The 24,445-nt window shown below is 47.2% G+C and overlaps 1 protein-coding gene across 3 annotated transcripts in view; it reads right to left on the bottom strand.

Annotated features, from left to right (window-relative positions):
* Nucleotides 1–5,168: 5,168 nt before the first annotated feature.
* Nucleotides 5,169–24,445, bottom strand: part of LOC141735513 (arrestin domain-containing protein 3-like) — a 45,619-nt gene continuing 26,342 nt past the window's right edge. Inside the window, exons 8-9 of one of the 3 annotated variants that reach the window (XM_074568423.1) lie at nt 19,081–19,176; nt 17,258–19,000 (exon numbers count right to left, since the gene is read on the bottom strand). In XM_074568423.1, the coding sequence (XP_074424524.1) occupies nt 19,117–19,176 (60 nt within the window). In that variant the 3' untranslated portion in view covers nt 17,258–19,000; nt 19,081–19,116. Of the gene's footprint in view, nt 5,695–17,251; nt 19,177–24,445 lie in introns of those variants that run through there. The other 2 variants (XM_074568425.1, XM_074568422.1) reach the window with 2 other exon arrangements.

Raw genomic sequence — 24,445 nt, 5'->3', positions numbered from 1 at the left:
CTGTCCTGCAGATCAAACTATGATCACAGAACCCAAAGCCCTGCTCGTAGCACCAGTTTCGGAGCCAGGTACTGTATATTGGGACAGTTTCACACCTTGGGGGAGCGAGACTGTCTGCAAAAGTTCGGCAAGCACGGCATGAGCAATTGTGGGTTAATGTTTATACCCCTGTGGGAGTCTGTTAAAGGTATATTGTATTCCCTCCCAAGTGAAAGCAAACTTCTCTTTATCCTCCCCCTTCAAGGGAACCATAAAGAACATATCCTTTACATCTAATGCCGCCACCCCTGGGTGGGCAGCTGCTTGCAGAGTAGCTGTTAAAGTTGCCATGTTTGGTACAGCGGCCGTTAGCGAGGCTGTATTAGCATTTAGACGTGGTAATCGACTGTTAAACGCCACCTCCCATCAGGTTTCCGAACTGGCCAGACAGGTGAGTTATACGGGGAGTGGGTTCTGGAGATAATTTGTCTTTTCTCCAAATCAGCTATGACTTCAGAAATGCCCTTCGTGACTCAGCAGCAATCAGGTACTGCGGTACATTAGTAATCTTTGACTCGGGGAGTGCAGGGGCTGAGCGGAGCACCCGCACTGCGGCTTCCCGGTTTCTGCACGGGGTAAGGTCAGTGCTTGAGCCGAAGGACCACACACTGCCATCCGGCAGACACCAGGTTCGGCCGTTTAAAATATCGAAACCTAAAATATTTTCATGATGAACTTTAATTGCAAAGTGAGTAGATGACATGCGCTTCTCACCTGGGAGCCATAAACTAACCTTAGCAGTTTGACATACATCAGTTCCCCCATTCGCACCTGTAATTCTAACTCTTTGCCGTCTGGATCGCACGCCCAGCTTCTCAGCATCTTGTTGTGTTAATATCAAAATTTGTGCTCCCGTATCTATTAAAAACTTTACTAATTGACTTCGAGGACCAACTGGAATTAATATGTATGGGCCATCATCACTTATCCACTGATAAGCCTCCATTTTCCGTCCCAATTGCCTTCTGGACATCACTCGTTTTTTGACTTTGTGTCCTGCAATTCCTCCTTAAGAGGGAGAAAGGGATTATCCCCCTTCAAAGAAGTTGAAATACCAAAGAAGTTGAAATACGGTCTCCGTTTCCACCGTTATCTCGTTTCTGGAATGCTTCAATCAGACTCAAAATAATGCCAGTAGGCCGACCTTGAATCGCGGCTCTGGGAATGCCTAGTGCTAATGCTTTCCTCCACGATTCATTCCTCTGTTCTCGAGACTCTGTTTGCAAGTTTTTATTTCCCTTCGATTTAATTCTTGTTCCCTGTTTCACAGGTCTTACTTTGTGATCTCCTCCCTGGGATTTCTGGCTTTTTTTTTCAACTGCTGCACCATCCCAGCCCATTTCATGGCAGTAGTTAACAATGCTGTGCGTTAATTCTGCCCATGTAGGGAGTCGCCTGGGAGGACAATTGCCCTGTGTATTAAATTCGGTATCTCTTCTAATCTCATCCCGATTTGCAGCTAGATGGGGTTTAAGAATTGCTGGGGCTGCTCTGATCAGTGGTTTTAACACTGCAAAATCTACTGTAGCAGATAGTGGGACATCGTGGCGTCCTCGTTTGTGCATGGCTTGTATGCAAGTGGCTTTTGTGACGGCTGTGGATAGCTCCATGGTGTCGATTCCTCCCGCCCAATAAGCTACTTGGCTGGTGATAGAATGGGGGGTATCTGTCGGGTCAGGTCCTAAGTTTAAGAAAACTCCTGGACCCCAGTAGCCGCTGGCTTCATCCTGACGTAACATGATTCGGTCGCCGCCAGTTAAGCATACTTGCCACAAGTATTCAGTTTCAGTTTCACTGGGGTTTCTGCTATATCTCTCTTGCAAATTTGTCAATTGCAACGGATCCCAGGGGCTGGTTCGCGTAGTATGCCACAGATTACCACCCTGAGGTCCCGCAGTTATTTCTGTTTTATCAATGGGTCTGGCTTCATATTCAGGAGGATATGTGGGGAACAAAAGAACATCTTCTTCTGACTCGCTATCATCAGGATCACTCCAAATGTCTCCGTCCCAATCTTCAGGGGATACTATCAGTTTCCTAATCTGTACAATGCCAGGGGGGCGGGGAGCCTGTATAAGCATGATTTCGACCTTTTCTCCCAATTTCTGCCTTTTCTCCTTTTCTTAATGCAATTGTTTTTGCAGCTGTTCCATTTTTAAAGATAGCAGTGACTCAGTTGCCTTCCCGCTCTCTATTTCCTTCTCTAATTCCTGCTCTCTCCTATTTCTATTCTCCCTGTCTTGGTACTTGGTTTCTAAACAGGTACCTAACATCTTGCAGATGACTCCTTTCTCTTTTCCATCCTTTGTGTGGCCCCTAATTGCTTTTAAGTGCTCTTCCAATTGTGCCAGTTATCACTAGCCCATTCCTCTGAGAATTTGGGGCTGTAGTTCCATAAATAATCAGTGATAACGCATCCCATCCTTGCGGGCAGAGTGATTAACTTCACTTGTAAGAGAGAAGCAGTGGAATATTTATTAATATAAAACAGCGATTTAACAAAGTCAGTAGTGAATGCGACAGTGTTTTACAAGATTCGATGCCAGGGCACACTTGGTTATTTACTGCACAGAGGCCAGGGTCAGACAAGCTGTCAGGGAGACCCTCCCGTTGAGTCACGAGGTTCAGAAAGGACCCCCTGGCTTTCTAAACTCCTTCTCAGAGAGGAGCCTAGGGGCGGCTGGATCCACTCCTAGTCCCAGACTTGGTCAACGGTTTGTGTCTAAAGGATTCTATATGCGCAATCAATCCTTATCTCACTCAGCTAAGATTTCAAAGTTTAGCATGCTATCAGTCACTTACCGAGAATCTGCTGCGGCAAGGAATCTCTCAGCCTCGAGGAGCAGAACCTTAAGCGAGCGTCCCCACTCAAGGGGAGATCCTGGCGTGCAGCCCGCTGCCGTGCAGGAGAGCTCAAAGGGCTCTTGGGCTGTCCGCTATTTATGGAGTAAGATAATTGACCTATAGTCATATTCCCATGGGAACAAGATGTCTAGGCCCCCACTCCAGACAGTGTTTTGACTGTATTGCCAGCCATCCCCCAAAGTCCAGGTGCAGCTCATCACACCTCCCACTGATGGTTATGGCTTGAGCAGGAGCCCAGGGAGGGGCTGGTTGGGGAAGGGGAGAGCACATTGCCACAGGTGTCTCATCCTGAGAACCTTGATTCTTGTCAAGTCCAACTCCCTGTTCTTCAGAGGGCTACCTAAAACTAAACCATATGACTAAGAGCATTGTCCAGATGCTCCTTCAACTCTGACAGGCTTGGGGCTGTGACCACTTCCCTGGGGAGCCTGTTATAGTGACAGACCACCCTCTCAGTGAAGAACCTTTTCCTAAGGTCCAATTCGAACTTGATGCAGCTTCATACCATGTCCACACGTCCTATCACAGGTCAACAGAGAGAGGAGATCAGCACCTCCCCTTCCACTGGCCCCCTTGAGGAAGTTGTAGACTGCCATGAGGTCACCCCTCAGCCTTCTCTTCTCCAAGCTGAACAAGCCAAGTGACCTCAGTCACTCCTCATAAGTCTTGCCCTCGAGACCTTTCACCGTCTTGGTTGCCCTCCTCTGGACAAACGCAAATAGTTTGATGTCCTTCTTATATTGAGGCACCCAAAACTGCACACAGAACTCGAGGTGGGGCTGCACCACTTCTGTGTAGAGTGGGACAATCACCTCCCTCAACCAGCTAGCTATGCTGTGCTTGTTGCACCCCAGGACACAGTTGGCTCTTTTGGCTGCCAGGGCACACTAGTAACTCATATTCAACTTACCATTAACCCAGACCCCCAGATCTCTTGCCATGGGGCTGCTCTCCAGCTTCTCGTCCCCCAGTTTGTACGTATAACCAGGATTACCCCGTCCCATGTGGAGAAACCTGCACTTGCGCATTATCCACCCCTTATTCCATGCCATCTACGTCATGCACAGATCTTAGCATTTACAATTAATGCCACCACTTTCCCTTGTCTTATATATGTGTATATATATGTACATATATATTCATACAGATATAATGTCCTTAGGCTATGGGGCATCCCTCTAAAATGTCTGTTGAGTTCATTTAATCCATGGCTTTGGGCTCCATAGAATCATAGAATGTGTTAGGTTGGAAGGGACCTTTAAAGGCCATCTAGTCCAACCCCCCTGCAGTCAGCAGGGACATCTTCAACTAGATCAGGTTGCTCAGAGCCTCATCCAGCCTAGCCTTGAATGTCTCCAGGGATGGGGCCTCCACCACCTCTCTGGGCAACCTGGGCCAGTGTCTCACCACCCTCATTGGAAAGAACTTCTTCCTAATGTCTGATCTAAACCTGCCCTGCTCTAGTTTAAACCCATTGCCCCTCGTCCTATCGCTACATGCCCTTGCAAACAGCCCCTCCCCAGCTTTCCTGTAGGCCCCCTTCAGGGACTGGAAGGCTGCTATAAGGTCTCTCTCAAACTGTCCAGGAAACTGTAGGAAGTGATCACAAACTGGCCCGAAGGCAAAGACTTTGGAATGCCACCAAAAATCACCTCTCGCAAAGCCAGTTCTCTCAGGTACTTAATACCTTAATACACTAATGGATGTAATACACTAATACTTAATACGCTAATGGGTGTAGTTCAACTTAACTTCAGCAACACCTCCGCGCTAACTGAATCATCATTATCCTTGTCATTGTTCAGTTCTGCATGCAGAGCCTCATACCTATTTTGCGAGGGTACCTGGGAAGGTGGGGGACTTACTGGGGAGACACGCCTGCTGCACCAGGCTGGAACTTGTTGCCATTGCCCCCTGTCCTCTAAGTTACCATGTTCAGCCAGGCAGAGAGAGGACAGGGAATCCTCTGTATCATGTGCCTTGTCTGCCTGTTGGGCCTGGTTCAGGGAAGGTAGGCTGTGACTCCAGCAGTCTATCTCTTGCACTCCCTGATAGTTCTCAGCCTACTTACCTCCTCCTGGAGCTCCATCACTGGGCAGAGGATTTCCTCTACCTGGGCACACCTCCCACAGGCGTGCTCTCTGTTGCCATGTGATACTAGCATAAGGGTAGGGCACACCCTGCAGCCTGACACCTGGGTGACAGCGTGCTCGAGCTCCATCTGAGAAGCTGCCTCAGTCCTGCTGGGTGCAGAGCTTAGGGAGGCCAAGGCTTTCTGACAGGTGGATACCATGGCTCCCTGGTCGAGCTGGTACAGCTTCAGCACCCTTCCACACAAACTGCTGCGCCACGCTCTATTCACAGCACTCCCTAGAGCTGCCTTTTATGGGAGTGGGGGTGGCCACTGTTACTGTTGACCCTGCCCTTGCCATGTCAGCAACCTTAGCGTCATCTGCCAGCTCCCGTGGGTTGTCTGCATTATTCTGGCATTTCCCCGGCTCTGGAAAGCTCAGGAGAAGCCCCTTTTTGCTGCAAACCCTCACTCTGTTGCAGACGTACCTGCACTGGAGCTGTTCCTTGGCAAGCGGATGTTCAGTATAAAAACTGAGGGATCAAAGGGGTCAGTCTCTTTCTTCAATGGCCAGCATCTGAGGAGGACTCTGTTCATCTGCCTTTGATCCCAATTGGTGCGTTCCTGAATCCAGATCCGTAATCCAGTTCCCGTCTGTTGCTGAGTCCAGTCTGGAACTTTCCCAGTGCCTGCCGGTGACGTGATCATCATCCTGGGAGCTTGATTTGGTTTTGTATATATTGTATATATTTCATTATTTTCTTATTAATACTATTATCTTTTCTTTTTATTATTTTATTATTAATATTTCATTAAAGTAGTTTAGTTTCTTTTTCAACCCAAAAGTTCTCTCTCTCTCTCTCATTCTCTCTCCTGCCTTCTGAAGGAAGAAGGGAGAGAGGTTAAAGGGAGCATCTGTCATGTGTTTAGTGGCCAGCCCAGCCTAAACCACAACAGATTTATTTGCATCCAACACAGGGCACAACCCGGGCTCTGACAGATTGCCTGAATATTTTGAATTCCAGCTTGCTCAATTGAGAGACTATCGGATTTTTTCCTTTGAGAGTCTTGAGGGGTTGGAAATTGAAACAGACAGCTCACATCATGTCGTTCTTGAGTAGAATATTGTATTGTGTCTTTATAGGGTTTTGTTTAAAGTTAGTTGATACACCGCTGCTTAATCTGCCATGTGTGTTGTATAATTTATTTACTCGTTGTGTTTGTATGCAGCGGGTGAAACATGCTATTGTGCTGTGATGTTTAATATTGATCCATACTGTGATAAGCTCAATAACGACTTTACCTGCATACCTTGGGCATCATGTAATAGATTTTATTATGAATTACACTTTCAATTTTACCTTGGGAAGATTTACTTTGTCCTTTTATGCTTATGCCAAATTGACACCACCAGAGGTAGGGGATGGATGCTTTTTGGATTTCGGAAATGATTGTTATGTTCTAAAAATCATTTTATTATCAATTCTCCTGCATGTGTTTCAGGGGTGCTTTCTTGTTAAATATTGGTGCAGGATTTGGTGTTGTAAGACATGCACTGCTGCACGCACAAGCCACTCCACGGACCAAACCAGTACGAGCCACTACGCCACCCGTTCTGGCACAACCCACTCCAGCTTTGACAATGAGCACCTCCACTAATTCAACTCTGACAACGACCACTGCCACTATTCCAGCCTCAAAAACGAGCACTGCCACTACTCCAGCTGCTCCAACAATGAGTACTGCTGCTACTCCAACTCCACCAGTGCCGGTACAAGTCGCCCTGGTAACCAGGAAGCAAAAAAAGAGGTCAGTTCGTTCCCCTGCCCCTTATGATGAAGAACAGATCAAGCCAGATAGCTTGCTATAAGGTCTCCCTGGAGCCTTCTCTTCTCCAGGCTGAACACCCCCAACTCTCTCAGCCTGTCCTCATAGGAGAGGGGCTCCAGCCCTCTGATCATCTTTGTAGCCCTCCTCTGGACCCCCTCCAACAGGTCCATGTCTTTCTTGTGCTGAGGGCTCCAGAGCTGGACACGGTACTCCCGGTGGGGTCTCACCAGAGCAGAGTAGAGGGGCAGAATCACCTCTCTGGATCTGCTGGCCACGCTTCTTTTGATGCAGCCCAGGATGCAATTGGCCTTCTGGGCTGCAAGCACACACTGTTGGCTCATGTCCAGCTTCTCGTCTACCAGTACCCCCAAGTCCCAAGTCCTTTTCCGCAGGGCTGCTCTCTATCACATCATCCCCCAGCCTGTATTGATAACGAGGATTGTCCCAACCCAAGTGTAGGACCTTGCACTTGGCCTTGTTAAACTTCATAAGGTTTGCTCGGGCCCACCTCTCTAGCTCGTCCAGGTCCCTCTAGATGACATCCCGTCCCTCCAGCACGTCGACCGCACCACTCAGCTTGGTGTCGTCAGCAAACTTGCTGAGGGTGCACTTGATCCCACTGTCTATGTCATTGATGAAAATGTTGAACAGCACCATCTGTTAGAACAGTCTCTCAGGGCAGGTGAGATGGTGTGTGGTGCTGGACTGTTGCTTGCTGTATTTTCGGAGCTTGTGGCTGATGTATCCGGTGTGGCTCATGCCCACGGTCCAGGGGTTGAAGATGTCGATCTCAATGAAGTTGCTGGGCGCCAGCTGCTGAGGTCAGTTCTGATCCCATCACCACTGCACTTTACTCGGTTTTTCATCAAAGTCCATCTGTCATTAGTTTGGGTGATTCTTACTGTAGTACAGCTGATAGCAATTATAGTAATGAGGACATACAGTGGCAGGGTTATTTAGCAATCAACAACACACAAATTGATTCATTGGCTATTCTCACCCAAAATCAGATCCCCATGAGGTACACATTGTATCTCCCCATCCTGCCGCATCACCCACCAAGCGCACCCAGGTCCTTGGGCAAAAGCCATTCCACGGATGGGTTTGATATGTTTGCCTTTGCCTGAGGCAGGACTGACCCAGACTGTCTTCCCTGACATAGTCTTCATGTGCACTATGGGGACTTTATCCCCTTCTACGGTACGTGGAAGTTTTGATTGGGCAGGGCCAGCCCGATTGGTAGATCCCCTGGTGTTAACTAGCCAGGTAGCCTTTGCTAAATGTGCATCCCAGTGTTTGAAGGTCCCACCACCCATTGCTCTCAGTGTAGTTTTTAACAGCCCATTGTATCGTTCTGTCTTCCCAGAGGCTGGTGTGTGACAGGGGATGTGATGTACCCACTCAATGCCATGTTCTTTGGCCCAGGTGTCTATGAGGCTGTTTTGGAAATGAGTCCTGTTGTCCATCTCAATTCTCTCTGGGGTACCATGTCGCCAAAGGACTTGCTTTTCAAGGCCCAGGATACTGTTGCGGGCGGCAGCATGGGGCACAGGGTATGTTTCCAGCCATAGAATCTTAGAATAATAGAATCTTCATGGTTGGAAAGGACCCTTAAGATCATCGAGTCCAACCAAACAACCTACAATCTCTGCCACTAGAGCATGCCCTGAAGTGCCACATCTAGACGTTTCTTAAACACCTCTAGGGCTGGTGACTCAACCCCCTCCCTGGGCAGGCTGTTCCAGTGCCTGACCACTCTTTCAGTAAAGTAATTCTTCCTGATATCTAACCTAAACCTCCCCTGCTGCAGCTTCAGACCATTTCCTCTGGTCCTGTCATTATTCGCCTGGGAGAAGAGGCCACCACCCACCTCTCTCCACCCTCCTTTCAGGGAGCTGTGGAGGGCAATGAGGCCTCCCCTCAGCCTCCTCTTCTCCAAGCTAAACATGCCCAGCTCCCTCAGCCTCTCCTCATATGCCCTGGTCTCCAGACCCCTCACCAGCCTGGTAGCTCTCCTCTGGACACGCTCCAGCACTTCAATGTCCCTCTTGTACAGAGGGGCCCAGAACTGAACACAGCACTCGAGGTGAGGCCTCACCAGTGCCGAGTACAGAGGCACCATCACTTCCCTGCTCCTGCTGGCCACGCTGTTCCTGATACAAGCCAGAATGCTATTGGCCTTCTTGGCCCCCTGGGCCCACTGCTGGCTCATGTTAAGCTGGCCGTCCACCAGCACCCCCAGGTCCTTTTCTGCCAGGCAGCTTTCCAGCCACTCTGCCCCAAGCCTGTAGCGTTGCTTGGGGTTGTTGTGACCGAAATGCAGGACCCGGCACTTGGCCTTATTAAACCTCACACAGCTGGCCTTGGCCCATCGATCCAGCCTGTCCAGGTCCCTCTGTAGAGCCTTCCTACCCTCAAGCAGATCGACACTCCCACCTAGTTTGGTGTCGTCTGCAGACTTACTGAGGGCGCACTCAGTCCCCTCATCCAGATCATTGATAAAGATATTAAACAAAACCGGCCCCAAAACTGAGCCCTGAGGGACACCACTGGTGACCGGCCGCCAAGAGGATTTCACCCCATTAATCCCAACTCTCTGGGCACGGCCATCCAGCCAGTTTTTAACCCAGCAAAGAGTACACTTGTCTACCATCGGCACCGTGGTTGCATCCGGCGGTTGCTTCCACCATTGTGAGCACAGGGCGCTTGCCCTGACGGGTTTGTGGCAGTGTGATATAATCAACCTGCCAGGCCTCCCCAGATTTATATTTCAGCCATCGTCCTCCATACCAAAGAGGCTTCAAACGCTTGGCTTGCTTGATTGCAGCGCACGTCTCACATTCATGGATGACCTGTGCAATAGTGTCCATGGTCAAGTCCACCCCTCGGTCACGAGCCCATCTATATGTCGCACCTCTCCCTTGATGGCCTGAGGAGTCATGGGCCCACCGAGCTATGAATAGTTCGCCCCTATGTTGCTAGTCCAGATCCACCTGAGCCACTCCAATCCTAGCAGCCCGATCCACCTGCTGGTTGATCTGATGTTCCTCCGTGGCCCGATTCTTTGGTACACGGGCATCTACGTGGCGTACTTTCACAACCAGATTCTCTATCCGGGCAGCAATATCTTGGGGTTTGCCTCTGCGCTGCCAGTTGCCCTGCTTCCACTGCTGTAGCCACCCCCACAGAGCATTTGCCACCCTCCATGAGTCAGTGTAGAGATAAAGTACTAGCCCTTTTTCTCGCTCGGCAATGTCCAAAGCCAGCTGGATGGCTGTCACCTCTGCAAACTGGCTCGATTCACCCTGTCCCTCACTGGCTTCTGCAACTTGTTGTGTAGGACTCCACACAGCAGCCTTCCACTTTCCATGCTTTCCCACAATGCGGCAGGACCCATCAGTGAACAGGGCATATTTCTTCTCATTTCCTGGCAGTTTATTATATGGTGGGGCCTCTTCTGCACGCGTCACCTCCTCCTCTGGCGACATTCCGCAATCCTTGCCTTCTGGCCAGTCCATGATCACTTCCAGAATTCCTGGGCGACTGGGGTTTCCCATTCGAGTTCGCTGTGTGATCAGTGCAATCCACTTACTCCATGTAGCATCAGTTGCATGATGTGTGGTGGGGACCCTTTCTTTGACCATCCAGCCCAGCACCAGCAGTCGAGGTGCTAAGAGGAGCTGTGCTTCTGTGCCAACCACTTCCGAAGCAGCTCGAACCCCTTCATATGCTGCCAACATCTCTTTTTCCGTTGGAGTGTAGCGGGCTTCGGATCCTCTGTATCCCCGACTCCCAAACCCTAGGAGTCGACCTCGGGTCTCCCCTGGTGCTTTCTGCCAGAGGCTCCAGGAAGGGCCGTTCTCCCCGGCTGGGGTGTAGAGCACATTTTTAACATCTTGTCCTGCCCGGACTGGCCCCAGGGCCACTGCATGGACTGTTTCCTGTTTGATTTGTTCAAAAGCTTGTCGTTGCTCAGGACCCCATTTAAAGTCGTTCTTCTTCCGGGTCACTTGATACAGAGGGCTCACAATCAGAGTGCAATCTGGGATATGCACCCTCCAAAAGCCCACAATGCCTAAGAAGGCTTGTGTTTCCTTTTTACTAGTTGGTGGAGACATAGCTGCTATTTTGTTGATCACATCCATTGGGATCTGACAGCGTCCATCTTGCCATTTTATTCCTGAGAACTGGATCTCCTGCGCAGGTCCCTTGACCTTACTTCGTTTTAAGGCAAAACCAGCTTTCAGAAGGATTCGGACCATTTTACTCCCTTTCTCAAAAACTTCTTCTGCTGTGTTGCCCCATACAATGATGTCATCAATGTACTGCAGATGTTCTGGAGCTTCCCCCTGCTCCAGTGCAGTCTGGACCAGTCCATGGCAAATGGTGGGGCTGTGTTTCCACCCCTGGGGCAGTCGATGCCAGGTGTACTGGACGCCCCTCCAGGTGAAAGCAAACTGTGGCCTGCACTCTGCTGCCAAAGGGACTGAGAAGAATGCATTGGCTATATCAGCTGTGGCATACCACTGGGCTGCCTTGGACTCCAGTTCGTACTGCAGTTCTAGCACGTCTGGCACGGCAGCGCTCAGTGGTGGCGTGACTTCATTCAGACCACGATAGTCTACAGTTAGCCTCCACTCTCCATTAGATTTTCGCACCGGCCATATGGGACTGTTAAAGGGTGAGCGAGTCTTGCTGATCGCTCCTTGAACCGCTAGGTGACGAATCAGCTTATGGATGGGAATCAGAGAGTCTCGGTTAGTGCGATATTGCCGCCGATGCACCGTTGTGGTAGCGATCGGCACCTGTTGTTCTTTGACCCTCAACAGCCCCACAACAGAAGAATCCTCTGAGAGACCAGGCAAGGTAGACAACTGTTTAACTTCCTCCGTCTCCAAGGCAGCTATGCCAAAGGCCCACCGGTACCCTTTTGGGTCCTTAAAATACCCTCTCCTGAGGTAATCTATGCCAAGGATGCATGGAGCCTCTGGGCCAGTCACAATGGGATGCTTTTGCCACTCATTCCCAGTTAGGCTCACTTCCGCCTCCAGTACAGTCAACTCTTGGGATCCCCCTGTCACCCCAGCAATACAGATGGGTTCTGCCCCTCTATAGCTTGATGGTATTAGGGTGCACTGTGCACCCGTGTCCACTAGAGCCTCATACTCCTGTGGGTCTGATGTGCCAGGCCATCGAATCCACACCGTCCAATAAACCCGGTTGTCCCTTTCCTCCACCTGGCCGGAGGCAGGGCCCCTCTAATCCTGGTCAGAGTATCCGTTACTCACTTCTTGCAGAAATGACTTGGAAGTTCCTTCAAGAGGATCAGAAGCAAGATCAGGCCTTCTGCTCTGTCTGGGGAACTGCCCGCTGGAAACCGGGGCAGCACTTTTCCTGGAGGGATCCCCTTTTGTGGTTGTCCTTCCTTGCAACTCCTGTACCCGTGTCCGCAGGATCCAAGTAGGTTGTCCATCCCACTTCCTCACGTCCTCCCCGTGGTCACACAGGTAGAACCACAGGGTGCCTCCTGGTGTGTACCCTCTGTACTCTCTCTCTCAAGTGGGGAAATGCCTGCTCCTAATAGCTGAGATGCTGGCCCGTGCAGGTGGGGAGTAGGAGATATTCTCTTCAAGTTGCTGGACCTTCCGGGACAGTTTCTCCACAGCTGAGACAAGGGGGGAAGAGAGACTTCCTTCATATCACCAGAGCCGGCCAGCCACCTCATCCACCGTTGGTCCCTCTTCGCCTTTCCATTCCATTACTGCCAGTGAGTTGGCATATGACGGTGGTGCACTCCGTACAAACTTCCGCCACACGGGCCTTGTGCACTGCACCTCATCGGGGTCTGTGGGTAACTGTGCATTGTCCAGGTCATAATAAATCATCTCCCGCACGGCTAATTCTCTCAGGTCCTGGATACCTCTCTCCATGGTAGTCCACTTGCTTGGGTGGCATACAACATCCTCACTGAAGGGGTACCTCTCCCTCACGCCTGACAGGAGTCGCCTCCAGAGGCTGAGGGCTTGGGTCTTCTTCCCAATTGCCTTGTCAATGCCCCCTTCCCTAGACAGGGATCCCAGCTCCCTGGCCTCCCTACCCTCTAATTCCGGGCTACCGGCTCGCCTGGAAGTTGGCTGGAATCTTTTCGCATATCCTGCAGCTCTCTCGGGGGCAGGGATCAGGTGATTACCTCTGGTTCTGCCTCTTCCTCCTGCTCTCGTGATGACCCTGGTTCATCATCATCTCTTACTAAGCGACCTGATTTCTTCGTGTACTTCTTCTTCTGTATAGGGGCGACTGATACTGGCATGGGTTGGTTCCCTGGTTCAGCTGCAGTGCCCGTCGCAGGGGTTGCAGTAGCTGCAGTGTCTGTCGGTCTGGTTTCCATCTCTTTCCCCTGAGGGTGCTGCATAATATTGAACAGTGCTTGGTAGATACTGGCATCACAGGGAGTACATAAGCCATATAGGAATTTGCATAACACAGCCACGAGAACAAACCGAGCAACATGGTAACCAGTGCCTATTTGCCTAATACAATAAATGCACACAACAAATTCGTTTTTACAAGCCCTAGTTGGATTTGTTGTTTTCTCAACCCTTTGAGCCCCACGTTGGGTGTCAAAAAGGACTGTCGTGGTTTGGCCTCAGACGGCAACAAAGAACCACACGGCCACTCTCTCAGACTCCCGCCCCACGGGGAAGAATCGGAAGAAAAAGGCAAAACTCTTGGGTTGAGACAAAGGCAGTTTAACAGAACAGCAAAGGGAACAAGAAAACAACAATAACATGGATAGAGGAATGTACAAACACGGTTAAGGTACCAACCAGACCAGGACGCCCCAGCCCGCTCCCAAGCAGTGACTTCCTGCCCCCTCCCCCGGCAGCTCCAGGCTACAGACTGGGCATGGCTCACATGGGATGGGATACCTGTGTCCCTGCCAGAGCCTGGGGAGAACTAACCCTATCCCCGCAGGAACCAGGACAACATAGTAAAAAACCTGCCCTCAGGTAGGGAAAACCCCCTACTAACAAAAGCCCCCTCCTCACGGAGAATGCGTAGTAAAAAGAGAGGACGCTGTGAATTCAAGTAGAGACAAGGCACAGCAAGAAGAATGGGAATGAGGATGACTAAGCGTAATTGTCAGAAGTACTGAAAACTGTTGCTTAACTGTTTATTGAAACATATAAATGCTTTACCATGTGCTAATTGGGGTGTGCTAGCTTTGTGGATGAACCACCTAGCACCCATCTCTGTGCAGAAATTAAACAAATATCTCGCCTTGTGTGTATATCGGCTTCTTGCGCACTGGGTTAAAAGAACCCAGATTTGGGACAACAATGGGGGGATCTGTATTGGAGGCCAAAGTGAGCCTAACTGGGAATAAATGGGAGAAGCACCCCATTGTGACTGGCCCAGATGTTCCGTGCATCCTTGGCATAGACTTCCTCAAGAAAGGGCTACTACAAGGGCAACTACAAGTCTGAGGGAGACTGGAGATTAACAGTAGACTATTGTGGCCTGAATGGAGTCACACCACCACTGAGTGCTGCTGTGCTGGACATGCTAGAACAGCATTCTGTTTTCAGTTCATTACCAAGGTTTCTTTGTTCTGCACCCATGAAGGGTGTCTGGGCTCCCTGATGAGCTTATCAGGGATGCCTCCAGCTCACAGATTAAGTCTTTGTCAGGTTGTTTGGGGGGGGTGTGTGACCTTCGTGGCAGCTCTGTCACTCCACCCGTTGGTCTATGTCCACTTATGAGTCATTAGGAGTGAGACTACACCATCTGTTAGCAAGGCTCATGGACAGGGCTTTAAACTAGAAACAAGGGGGAAGGGGATAAAACCTGCATGGAGGCTGAAAGCTTTTCACATATCTCCCAACTCACTCAGGGATAGGGATTGAGTTATTGTCTCTGGTTCTGCCTCTTCCTCCTGTTCTCCTGATGGCCCTGGTTCATCATCATCCCTTACTAAGCAAACTGATTTCTTGGTGTACTACTTCTTCTGTATAGGCGCGACTGATACTGGCATTGGGGACTTCAACCTGCCGGGTATCTGCTGGAAATACAACACAGCAGAGAGCAGGCAGGCTGCGAGGTTCCTCGAGTGCATGGAAGAGAACTTCCTGACACAACTGGTAGGGGAGCCTACCAGGGGAGGTGCCTCGCTAGACCTACTGGTCACAAACAGAGAAGGACTAGTGGGAGATGTGGTGGTCGGAGGTCGTCTTGGGTTTAGTGATCATGAAATGGTCAAGTTTTCAATTGGCAGTGATGTAAGGAAGGAGGTTAGCAAAACCTCCACCTTGGACTTCCGGAGGGCGGACTTTGGCTTGTTCAGGACACCGGTTGAGAGAGTCCCTTGGGAGACAGTCCTGAAGGGCAAAGGGGTCCAGGAAGGCTGGACGCCCTTCAAGAAGGAAACCTTAAAGACCCAGGAGCAGGCTGTCCCCAAGTGTCGCAAGTCTAAAGGGTGGGGAAAATGGCCAGCCTGGATGAATAAGGAACTTCTGATGGGATTTAGGAATAAAAGGAGGGCTTACCACCTTTGGAAGAAGGGACAGGCAACTCAGGAGGAGTACAGAGATCTCGTTAGGTTATTCAGAGAGAAAATTAGGAAGGCAAAAGCCCAGCTGGAGCTCAACTTGGCCACTAACATTAAGGACAACAAAAAAAGCTTTTATAAATACATCAACAGAAAGAGAGCCAGGGGGAATCTCCATCCCTTACTGGATGCCGGGGGGGAAAGTTGCAACCAAGGACGAGGTGAAGGCTGAGATACTGAATGCCTTCTTTGCCTCCGTCTTCAATAGTCAGACCAGCTGTCCCCAGGGGGTTCAGCCTCCGGAGCTGGAAGATAAGGATGGAGAGCAGAACAACCCACCCATAATCCAGGAGGAAGTAGTCAATGATCTGCTTCTGCACCTAGACGCACATAAGTCGATGGGGCCGGATGGGATTCACCCAAGAGTACTCAGGGAGCTGGCGGGAGAGCTCACCAAGCCCCTCTCCATCATTTATCAACAGTCTTGGTCAACAGGGGAGGTACCAGATGACTGGAGGGTGGCTAATGTGACGCCCATCTACAAGAAGGGTCAGAAGGAGGATCCGGGGAACTACAGGCCTGTCAGCCTGACCTCGGTACCAGGGAAGATCATGGAGAGGATCATCTCGAGTGAGCTCTCACGGCAAGTGCAGGGCAGCCAAGGGATCAGGGCCAGCCAGCACGGGTTTAGGAAAGGGAGGTCCTGCTTAACCAACCTGATCTCCTTCTATGACCATGTGACCCGCCTTCTGGACGCGGGGAAGGCTGTGGACGTTGTCTATCTGGACTTTGGTAAGGCCTTTGACACCGTCCCCCACAGCATTCTCCTGGAGAAGCTGGCAAATCATGGCACAGACAAGCGTACTCTTCGCTGGGTTAAAAACTGGCTGGATGGCCGTGCCCAGAGAGTTGGGATTAATGGGGTGAAATCCTCTTGGCGGCCGGTCACCAGTGGTGTCCCTCAGGGCTCGGTTTTGGGGCCGGTTTTGTTTAATATCTTTATCAATGATCTGGATGAGGGGACTGAGTGCACCCTCAGTAAGTTTGCAGATGACACCAAACTAGGCGGGAGTGTCGATCTGCTTGAGGGTAGGAAGGCTCTACAGAGGGACCTGGACAGGCTGGATCGATGGGCCAAGGCCAGCTGTGTGAGGTTTAATAAGGCCAAGTGCCGGGTCCTGCATTTCGGTCACAACAACCCCAAGCAACGCTACAGGCTTGGGGCAGAGTGGCTGGAAAGCTGCCTGGCAGAAAAGGACCTGGGGGTGCTGGTGGACGGCCAGCTTAACATGAGCCAGCAGTGTGCCCAGGGGGCCAAGAAGGCCAACAGCATTCTGGCTTGTATCAGGAACAGCGTGGCCAGCAGGAGCAGGGGAGTGATGGTGCCTCTGTACTCAGCACTGGTGAGGCCTCACCTCGAGTGCTGTGTTCAGTTCTGGGCCCCGCTGTACAAGAGGGACATTGAGGTGCTGGAGCGTGTCCAGAGGAGAGCTACCAGGCTGGAGAGGGGTCTGGAGACCAGGGCATATGAGGAGAGGCCGAGGGAGCTGGGTATGTTTAGCTTGGAGAAGAGGAGGCTGAGGGGAGACCTCGTTGCCCTCCACAACTACCTGAAAGGAGGGTGGAGAGAGGTGGGTGGTGGCCTCTTCTCCCAGGCGAATAATGACAGGACCAGAGGAAATGGTCTGAAGCTGCAGCAGGGGAGGTTTAGGTTAGATATTGGGAAGAATTGCTTTACTGCAAGAGTGGTCAGGCACTGGAACAGCCTGCCCAGGGAGGGGGTTGAGTCACCAGCCCTAGAGGTGTTTAAGAAACGTCTAGATGTGGCACTTCAGGGCATGCTCTAGTGGCAGAGATTGTAGGTTGTTTGATTGTTTGTTTTGGTGGGGCTTTTTTTTGTGTGTGTGTGTGTATGGTTGGACTCGATGATCTCAAAGGTCCTTTCCAGCCATGAAGATATGAAGATTCTATGATTCGGTGTGTGTCTCTTGCCTCCTAATGTGTGAGGCAGAGGAGAGTTGTGAAGCCCAATGTTGTGACTTCTGAGAGGGTTTGTCAATTGAGACACTTGAGTATACAGTACCAGTTTAGATAGGGGTGATGCACACAGTGATTCGATACAAGATATAATCCAAAAAAGCACAATTCTGACAGCTAAAATGAGAGCTAATAGCATTAAACTGCTTGTGCCCATGTTCTGAGGTCTGGTAGCGAAGACCATAGTCATGACCAGTCAGCTGGCAGACCTCCGAGCAGAGATAGTTCTGGAGCTATTTGGTGAAAGGTACGGACATGTTGAATGATATTTACATTGTATTAGATTTATTTAGATTTGTTAGTGTAAAAACAACAGGTACTATTTATTAACACACAAACACCTCCTTGTGAGGCTAGAAGATATTCTTAAGGCACAGCGATTTTGGATAGCTAGTTGTGAAAGCAAATTAATTTCAGATTGTAGATTCTTTAAAGCATCTATAGTAGCATTTTGGGCAGTTTCAAGTGTAGTAGAAATGTTAACAATAGCTCATTCTAATTCAGCAATACCCAAAGTTGGAAACATCACACATAGAAACTGGTGAAACTTGGTCTTTCTACTAAGGGGTTAGAAGCTTCACACTTATAATGAACAGGGTAATGGTTTTGTAGAAGGTTAAATGTTAAATTTTTAGATTGAAATGCATAGGGAGCAAGGCGTGCTATAGTACAAGTGCCTGCCCACTGCAGTGGTAGATTATTATAGGCATTAGTGCCGCAAAGCCAGAACCACCCCAGGTGTTAAAATGGTAGGCAACCAGCTTTGCCAGAAGTTACTGCAATGTTGGCAAAGTGAGCACCATGAAATGAAAGAACGATTGAGTTTTATAAAGCATATTTGGCTTAATCGGATTGTCCAAAAGAGGTTGTGATCTACACAGCCAGATATGTCATCTGGGCCACATGTTTCCCAACTATCGTTAGTACTTAGCCAACCATTATTCTGTAAACTGTAGCGTGTAGAATTCAGACCAGTGAAATTGTAGTATCTTTGGCAATTCATATGGCAAAGAGAACAAGAAAACAACAATAACATGGATAAAGGAATATGCAAAGACGATTACTGTACCACCGCTCACAGACCAGGGATGCCTCAGCCCGCTCCCAAGCAGTGACTTCCTGCCCCCTCCCCCAGCAGTTCCAGGCTGCAGACTGGGCATGGCTCACATGGGATGGGATACCTGTGTCCCTGCCAGAGCCTGGGGAGAATTAACCCTATCCCTACAGGAACCAGGACACATACTTATAGAAGTTTAAGGCAAGACTAGGGAAGATGTGGGCCCTCTCCGGAAGGAAACGGGAGACCTGGTCACCCAGGATATGGAGAAGGCTGAGGTACTCGATGACATTTTTGCCTCGGTCTTCACCAGCAAGGGCTCCAACTACTCTGACCAAATCACAGAAGGCAAAGGCAGGGGCTGTAAGAATGAAGAATTGCCCACTGTAGGTAAAGATCAGGTTTGAGACCATCTGAGGAACCTGAAGGTACACAAGTCCATGGGACCTGATGAAATCCATCCACGGGTCCTGAGAGAGCTGGCAGATGAAGTTACCAAGCCGTTTTCCATTATATTTGAAAAGTCGTGGCGGTCTGGTGAAGTTCCCGCTGACTGGAAAAGGGGAAACAACCCCCATTTTTAAAAAAGGGAAAAAAGGAAGACACGGGGAACTACAGACCGGTCAGTCTCACCTCTCAACTCTTTGGGCCCAGCCATACAGCCAGTTTTTAATCCAGCGAAGAATACGCCTGTCCAAGCCATGAGCAGCCAGTTTCTCCAGGAGGATGCTGTAGGAAATGGGGTCAAAGGCTTTACTGAAGTCTAGGTAAGCAACAGCCACAGCCTTTCCCTCATCCACTAAGCGGGTCATCTTGTCATAAAAGGAGATCAGGTTTGTCAAGCAGGACCTGCCTTTCCTAAACCTTTCTGGGCCTGATCACCTGGTTGTCCTGTACGTGCCATGTGACGGCATTCAAGATGATCTGTTCCATAACCTTCTCCTGCACACTTTAATATGTTATGGTGATCTGTTTTCTGATCTTAGCAATGCTAACCAGTAAAAATGGACTGGTTAATCCCACAGACTTCAACTGATTTAGAATTGGCCCCAAAACTAGGGTGTAAATAATAAAAATTTGATTTATTAATCAGAAGTCATTACCCAGTACATGGTCTATATCTTCTACAGAGCTAAATGAATCATGGAAAATTTATTATATTCTGTTTGTTAACTGATGGACAAGCATGACAAATTTGCTTTGAATATTAATATGACAATCTCTAGTGGGAAGTTTAATTTGGATTCTAGGAATTTTGATGACACTAAGGTATCATTTATATTTAGATAATGGCATGAATTTTTCAGATAAAGATAAAAAAAGCATTAGATTGTGTAGTGATTTTCCCTGCTTCCATGTTTCTCAATTGTAATCAGTTAAAAACAAGTATCATTTCTTTTGAGAAAGACTGAATGACATCCCACTCATAAAATCATTTTAGACATAACATTTATTAGATCAGCTAACAGGTTCTGACTTCCTCCATTCCCAACATTTGTTGAAGAATAGGCAAGTCAAAGGCATACTTTAGACTAGCCTGATGCACATGAACAAGAGGGGAACCATCTTTCACTTCATAATTCCCCCCACTGTCCTTAGTGGGTACCCATACAAAGATTTCACAGTAGACCTCATGGCTGTCATAAGTGGTGATTTACCATCCTAGAGTTTTGTTTTTCTTGTATAAGGGATCAGACTCTACTGCTGAAGAGGCAGAGACTTAATGCTTAATACCTGGTTTTGCACTTCAGTATTAGTTCCTGAATGTGGATTTGGGGTTTGTTTGGGGTTTTTTTGTGATTGTATATTCTTACCCCCTTAAAAATGCATGCTCTCACCTTCCCTGTTGTAAGTTATTGTCTTTCATCCAAATATGACAGACATCTATAGCAAGGTGCCTGAAACAAATTCAAAATCCTTATAAATTGGATTAAAGGTACACTGTTCAAATTGTATGTTGCAGCATCATCTGGCCTCTACTCAAAAGCTACCCCACTAGGTCAGGAGATATGGAGATGCAGCTCTAAAAATAGCAGGCTGTAGCTGACAGGGAGCAAATGATTACTTAGAGAACAAACAGATTACTTTTTTTTACTTTTTTAGGCAGGTGAAACATGCCTGATGACATGCCTTTGTATGTTACTTTCAGTAGAAAAAATATAAAGTCCTAATTAACTGTCATGCAAGTACAAGTCCTTGGCAGCTTCTAAAGTTCTGAGAATCTCTGAAGAAGATTCTGCTCAAAATCCATGAAATGGGGAAAGTCTGTGACTGGACTCTCAGAGTCAGTCTGGACTCTCCGGCCAAATCAATATTCCTAGGAGCAGCTGTCCTCTTGTAACACCAGCCTACTGAAAACTTATGTTGGACACTCAACTCTTTGTAGTCGCATATAGCCATATAATTCAATTCACAGGATTCAGTTCAGATCAGCAGCATTCACTTTAGCAAAGAAGTTTCCCTGTAGGAAGTTCATTACTGGACAATAGCCTCGCTTAGTCTGTTTGTTCTGAAGACTGTTCTTTGATTCTGTACCTGAACTTTTGTGAGTGCTGCTGTAGTTTATGGTGATTTACTGGTTGATTTTTCTAAAACATGAAATACTTAAATTTAAAAAGGTATTAAGAAGTGCTATTTTAGCTAGATAATTGAAAAAAGTTGATCAATTTTGAAACATTGCCTAATATCTCTCAGATATTGGAGTTTTATAATTCATCACCCTTTTATGTATTTTTAGTGATAGCTGATGTAGAAGATCCATTAGTTTTATATCCTGGTGTAGCACAGATTTGTATGATGATAATTTAAATTCTAACCTTGCCACATCGCATTAGAAACTTTAGTTATTAAAAAGGGTTGTGCTGTTATTAGAAAAAAATATCCTAGTAATTGTCACTCAGCTATAAAGGAGTTCTTAGTATATGATCATAATGAGAGACCACCTTATTTTTTTATATTATGAATTAGAGTGACCATTATGATCAAAGGAAAGGGAACTATAATTCATGGAAACAAAGAAAGGGACCATTCTTCCAGGAGTCAGCAAAAGACAGATGAGACCCAGGTGCAGACGGGACAAAGAGATCATGAAACTGTGTAAGAAGGTAAAACCGCCTTCACCAAAATTCCAATCAGCAAAGAGGACACATAACCGTTGAACAATTTGATTATACAAAAGACACACACTTGTTGTGTGAACAGGTGCATGAACAGCTTATGTAATAGATTGTGAGGCTTTAAAAAGCACAGAAAAATAACCAAGGGAAGCCCTCTTCTCAGAGGCACCCAGCTTGAGCTGTATTCAACCGACTCTATGACAGAACCTAGGGTCCAAATTTTTTTTCTACAGTCAGAGGCTAAGATCGGATACAGCTACACCTAGACTTCTCTCTGAGGAGTTTAGAAAGCAAGGGGGGGCCAGTCTGAACCTCACAACTTGGCAGGAGGATCTTCCCAGACTCTTCTTTAACATATTTCCTATTAGTTTCAACCAGAACTCAGGCCACAAATGATTAACAGCGTTATTAATGGGCAAAACCCCTAAAAGATCTGTCTGGATTCTCCATAGTTGGCAGTTACAAATTCAAAATTAAATCAAAATGCTTTGTTTCACACAAGAATTCACACATTCAGGAAGTCTACTGATTGCATTATGCAAGGAGTTAGATCAAATGTTTGGGTTGTCTAGGTTAGTAGCATACGCCATAAAACCTACTGTAACAGTACCACAAGAATTTAGTGGTCTTCAGTACCTTTAACACCAACAGACAGGAACGGCATATATTGGACTCCTGAGTCCCTGGCTGCTAGCCTAATGAACCTTGCCTTAGGTCAAATGACATTTTGATACCAAACAATGATGACAGTCCATTCTGTCAGAGGTTCAGCTGTGTGCAGTATGCAGAAACAAGATGCTATGGCAATGCTTCATTTCTGGAATGTTGAGGAGCTGTATTAATATCTTGTGAAGCTCCACTGACCAAAACACAAATAGTGGATAGTGATTTTCAACATCTGGTAACATTAAACTTCCAAGGAAACAGCAAGATGCACCTTATTGACCCCAGTTCAACAAACCAACCTTCATATCCCAACTGCGAACCACTGAGTTATCTGGCTTTTAAAGCAATTCCCCTTCCCCAGATTCCTCCCATCCCTACCAAAACATGCAATCCCTGCCCCAACCATGTGTACTGGAAAATACTAGGCAACTTGAACAGAGGTCATCAGTTATAATAATTTTTAAACAGCGTCCTGGAAAGACATTCATATCCTGTAAGTTATTGGTATTTTCTAAATTTAGATGATTGTATTGTAGCTTCTCATCTGGAACCAAGCCCCAAGAAATCATTGATATAAACGAAAAAAAGGAACTGAAGGTGCTGAAACTTAGCTCTTGCGCTAATCAATGGTGTAGCTCCAATGTTTTCTTTTCCCTGTGTAGTTGATACATAGCATATGTATTTCTATAGTATTTCTATAGTAATTTGATCTTTATGGCTATTATTTATAAAGACATATTAAATGTTTAAGTCACAAACAATCTTATAGCTTACAGTTAAAGCATTTAAAAGCTTTTTTTTTTTTTTTTTACAAAAAAAAGTTTATTTTCAACAAGGAGGAAAAATTGTTTCCCACATAGTTTTCTTAAAACAGAGTCCATAAGGACATATCCAGCACCAAAACTAAAAACAAAATAATATGAAAAATACAAACAGCCATATAACATAATCTATAATGCAAACATTTAATATTGCACTTTGTTTCTCTAATGCTTGGATTTTACTTTTTTCCCCTAATTCAGATCAAGATTCTATATCAAGTATTGGGCTACGACTGTGAACCTGTAATGCCTCTGAACAACTAACAAGAAAGTTTAAATGGGAAGTCTTTATTTGATAAGGTTTTAGAATTTTTCACTCTGATCAGAGCCTGTGATATGTCAATTACTACAGCATTGGTCAATTCTACTTCATATATAGTTTTCCATTACACTAGGATAAGTACTTTAATGCTATGTATATCAGCAATTGTCCCCTAGTCTGCTAAAACAACAAAAATGGAGAAAAAAAAAAAAAGTAAAATCACCAAATGTCCTTTTATGCCAACAATCTTATCGACTTTTAAAGTTTTGTCTGGTTGGAGAGAGTAGAAGGAAGGGACGTTCACAAAATTGACCAGCATAAGACATCACCCAATTTCCCATTCTTGCTTATCAAAGCCCAAACCTTTGAACCGAATCACTTAAAATGTGACTCTCATTTTAACCACCCTGTCATCATTTTTGAAACATGAAATATCTCTCATGTTCTCATAAAGGCCACTTATGGAAAAGCCTATTTTGTCATATTTATGAAGCCTTAAAAATAAGGCAGAACTTTGTGACAATGAGCACAATGCAGAAACACCAGCTTTCCCTCCCTTCTGAGCTGTTTTATTGCACAAGGATATACACATTGGATTAGTTTTTAAGTAGCGAACATCAGACGTGGTTTTTTTGTTTGGTTGATTTTTTTAATGTGATTTCTGAAAAGGGAATTTACGTTTACAAATCTCTAGCATAAAAGCACTGGTCAGATCTAATGGCTCCATCATTCTTTTCTTCTTTAGGGTACACTCAAGGGGTGAGTGCTTTTTCTATATAATTTCTCACATTCTAGATGAATGCATGATTAAAGCTGTTGGGTGGTTTGGTTGGGTTTTGTTTGTTTGTTTTAAAGCTCTCGGGACTAGCCCAGGAGACAATCAGAGCAATTCTCAGCAAATTAATTTGAGTATGGCTGGTAACACTGATACTCTGGCCCAGTTTTATTATAGTTTTAGTCTTACTATTTTTACAGTCTGCTACCAACCTCCAAACCAAGACGAAAAGGGCAACAAAGCAATATTTGGGTCACTTAAGCAAGCTTTGGGTCAACAGAACCTGGTTCTTATGGGTGACTTCAACTACCCAGACATCTGTTAGAAGCAGTTCACATGTCATCTATCAAGTTCCTAG

The sequence above is a fragment of the Larus michahellis genome, chromosome W (genome assembly GCF_964199755.1).
Source record: "Larus michahellis chromosome W, bLarMic1.1, whole genome shotgun sequence".
Classification (NCBI taxonomy): domain Eukaryota; kingdom Metazoa; phylum Chordata; class Aves; order Charadriiformes; family Laridae; genus Larus; species Larus michahellis.
This window is presented reverse-complemented; position numbering and strand designations above follow the sequence as displayed.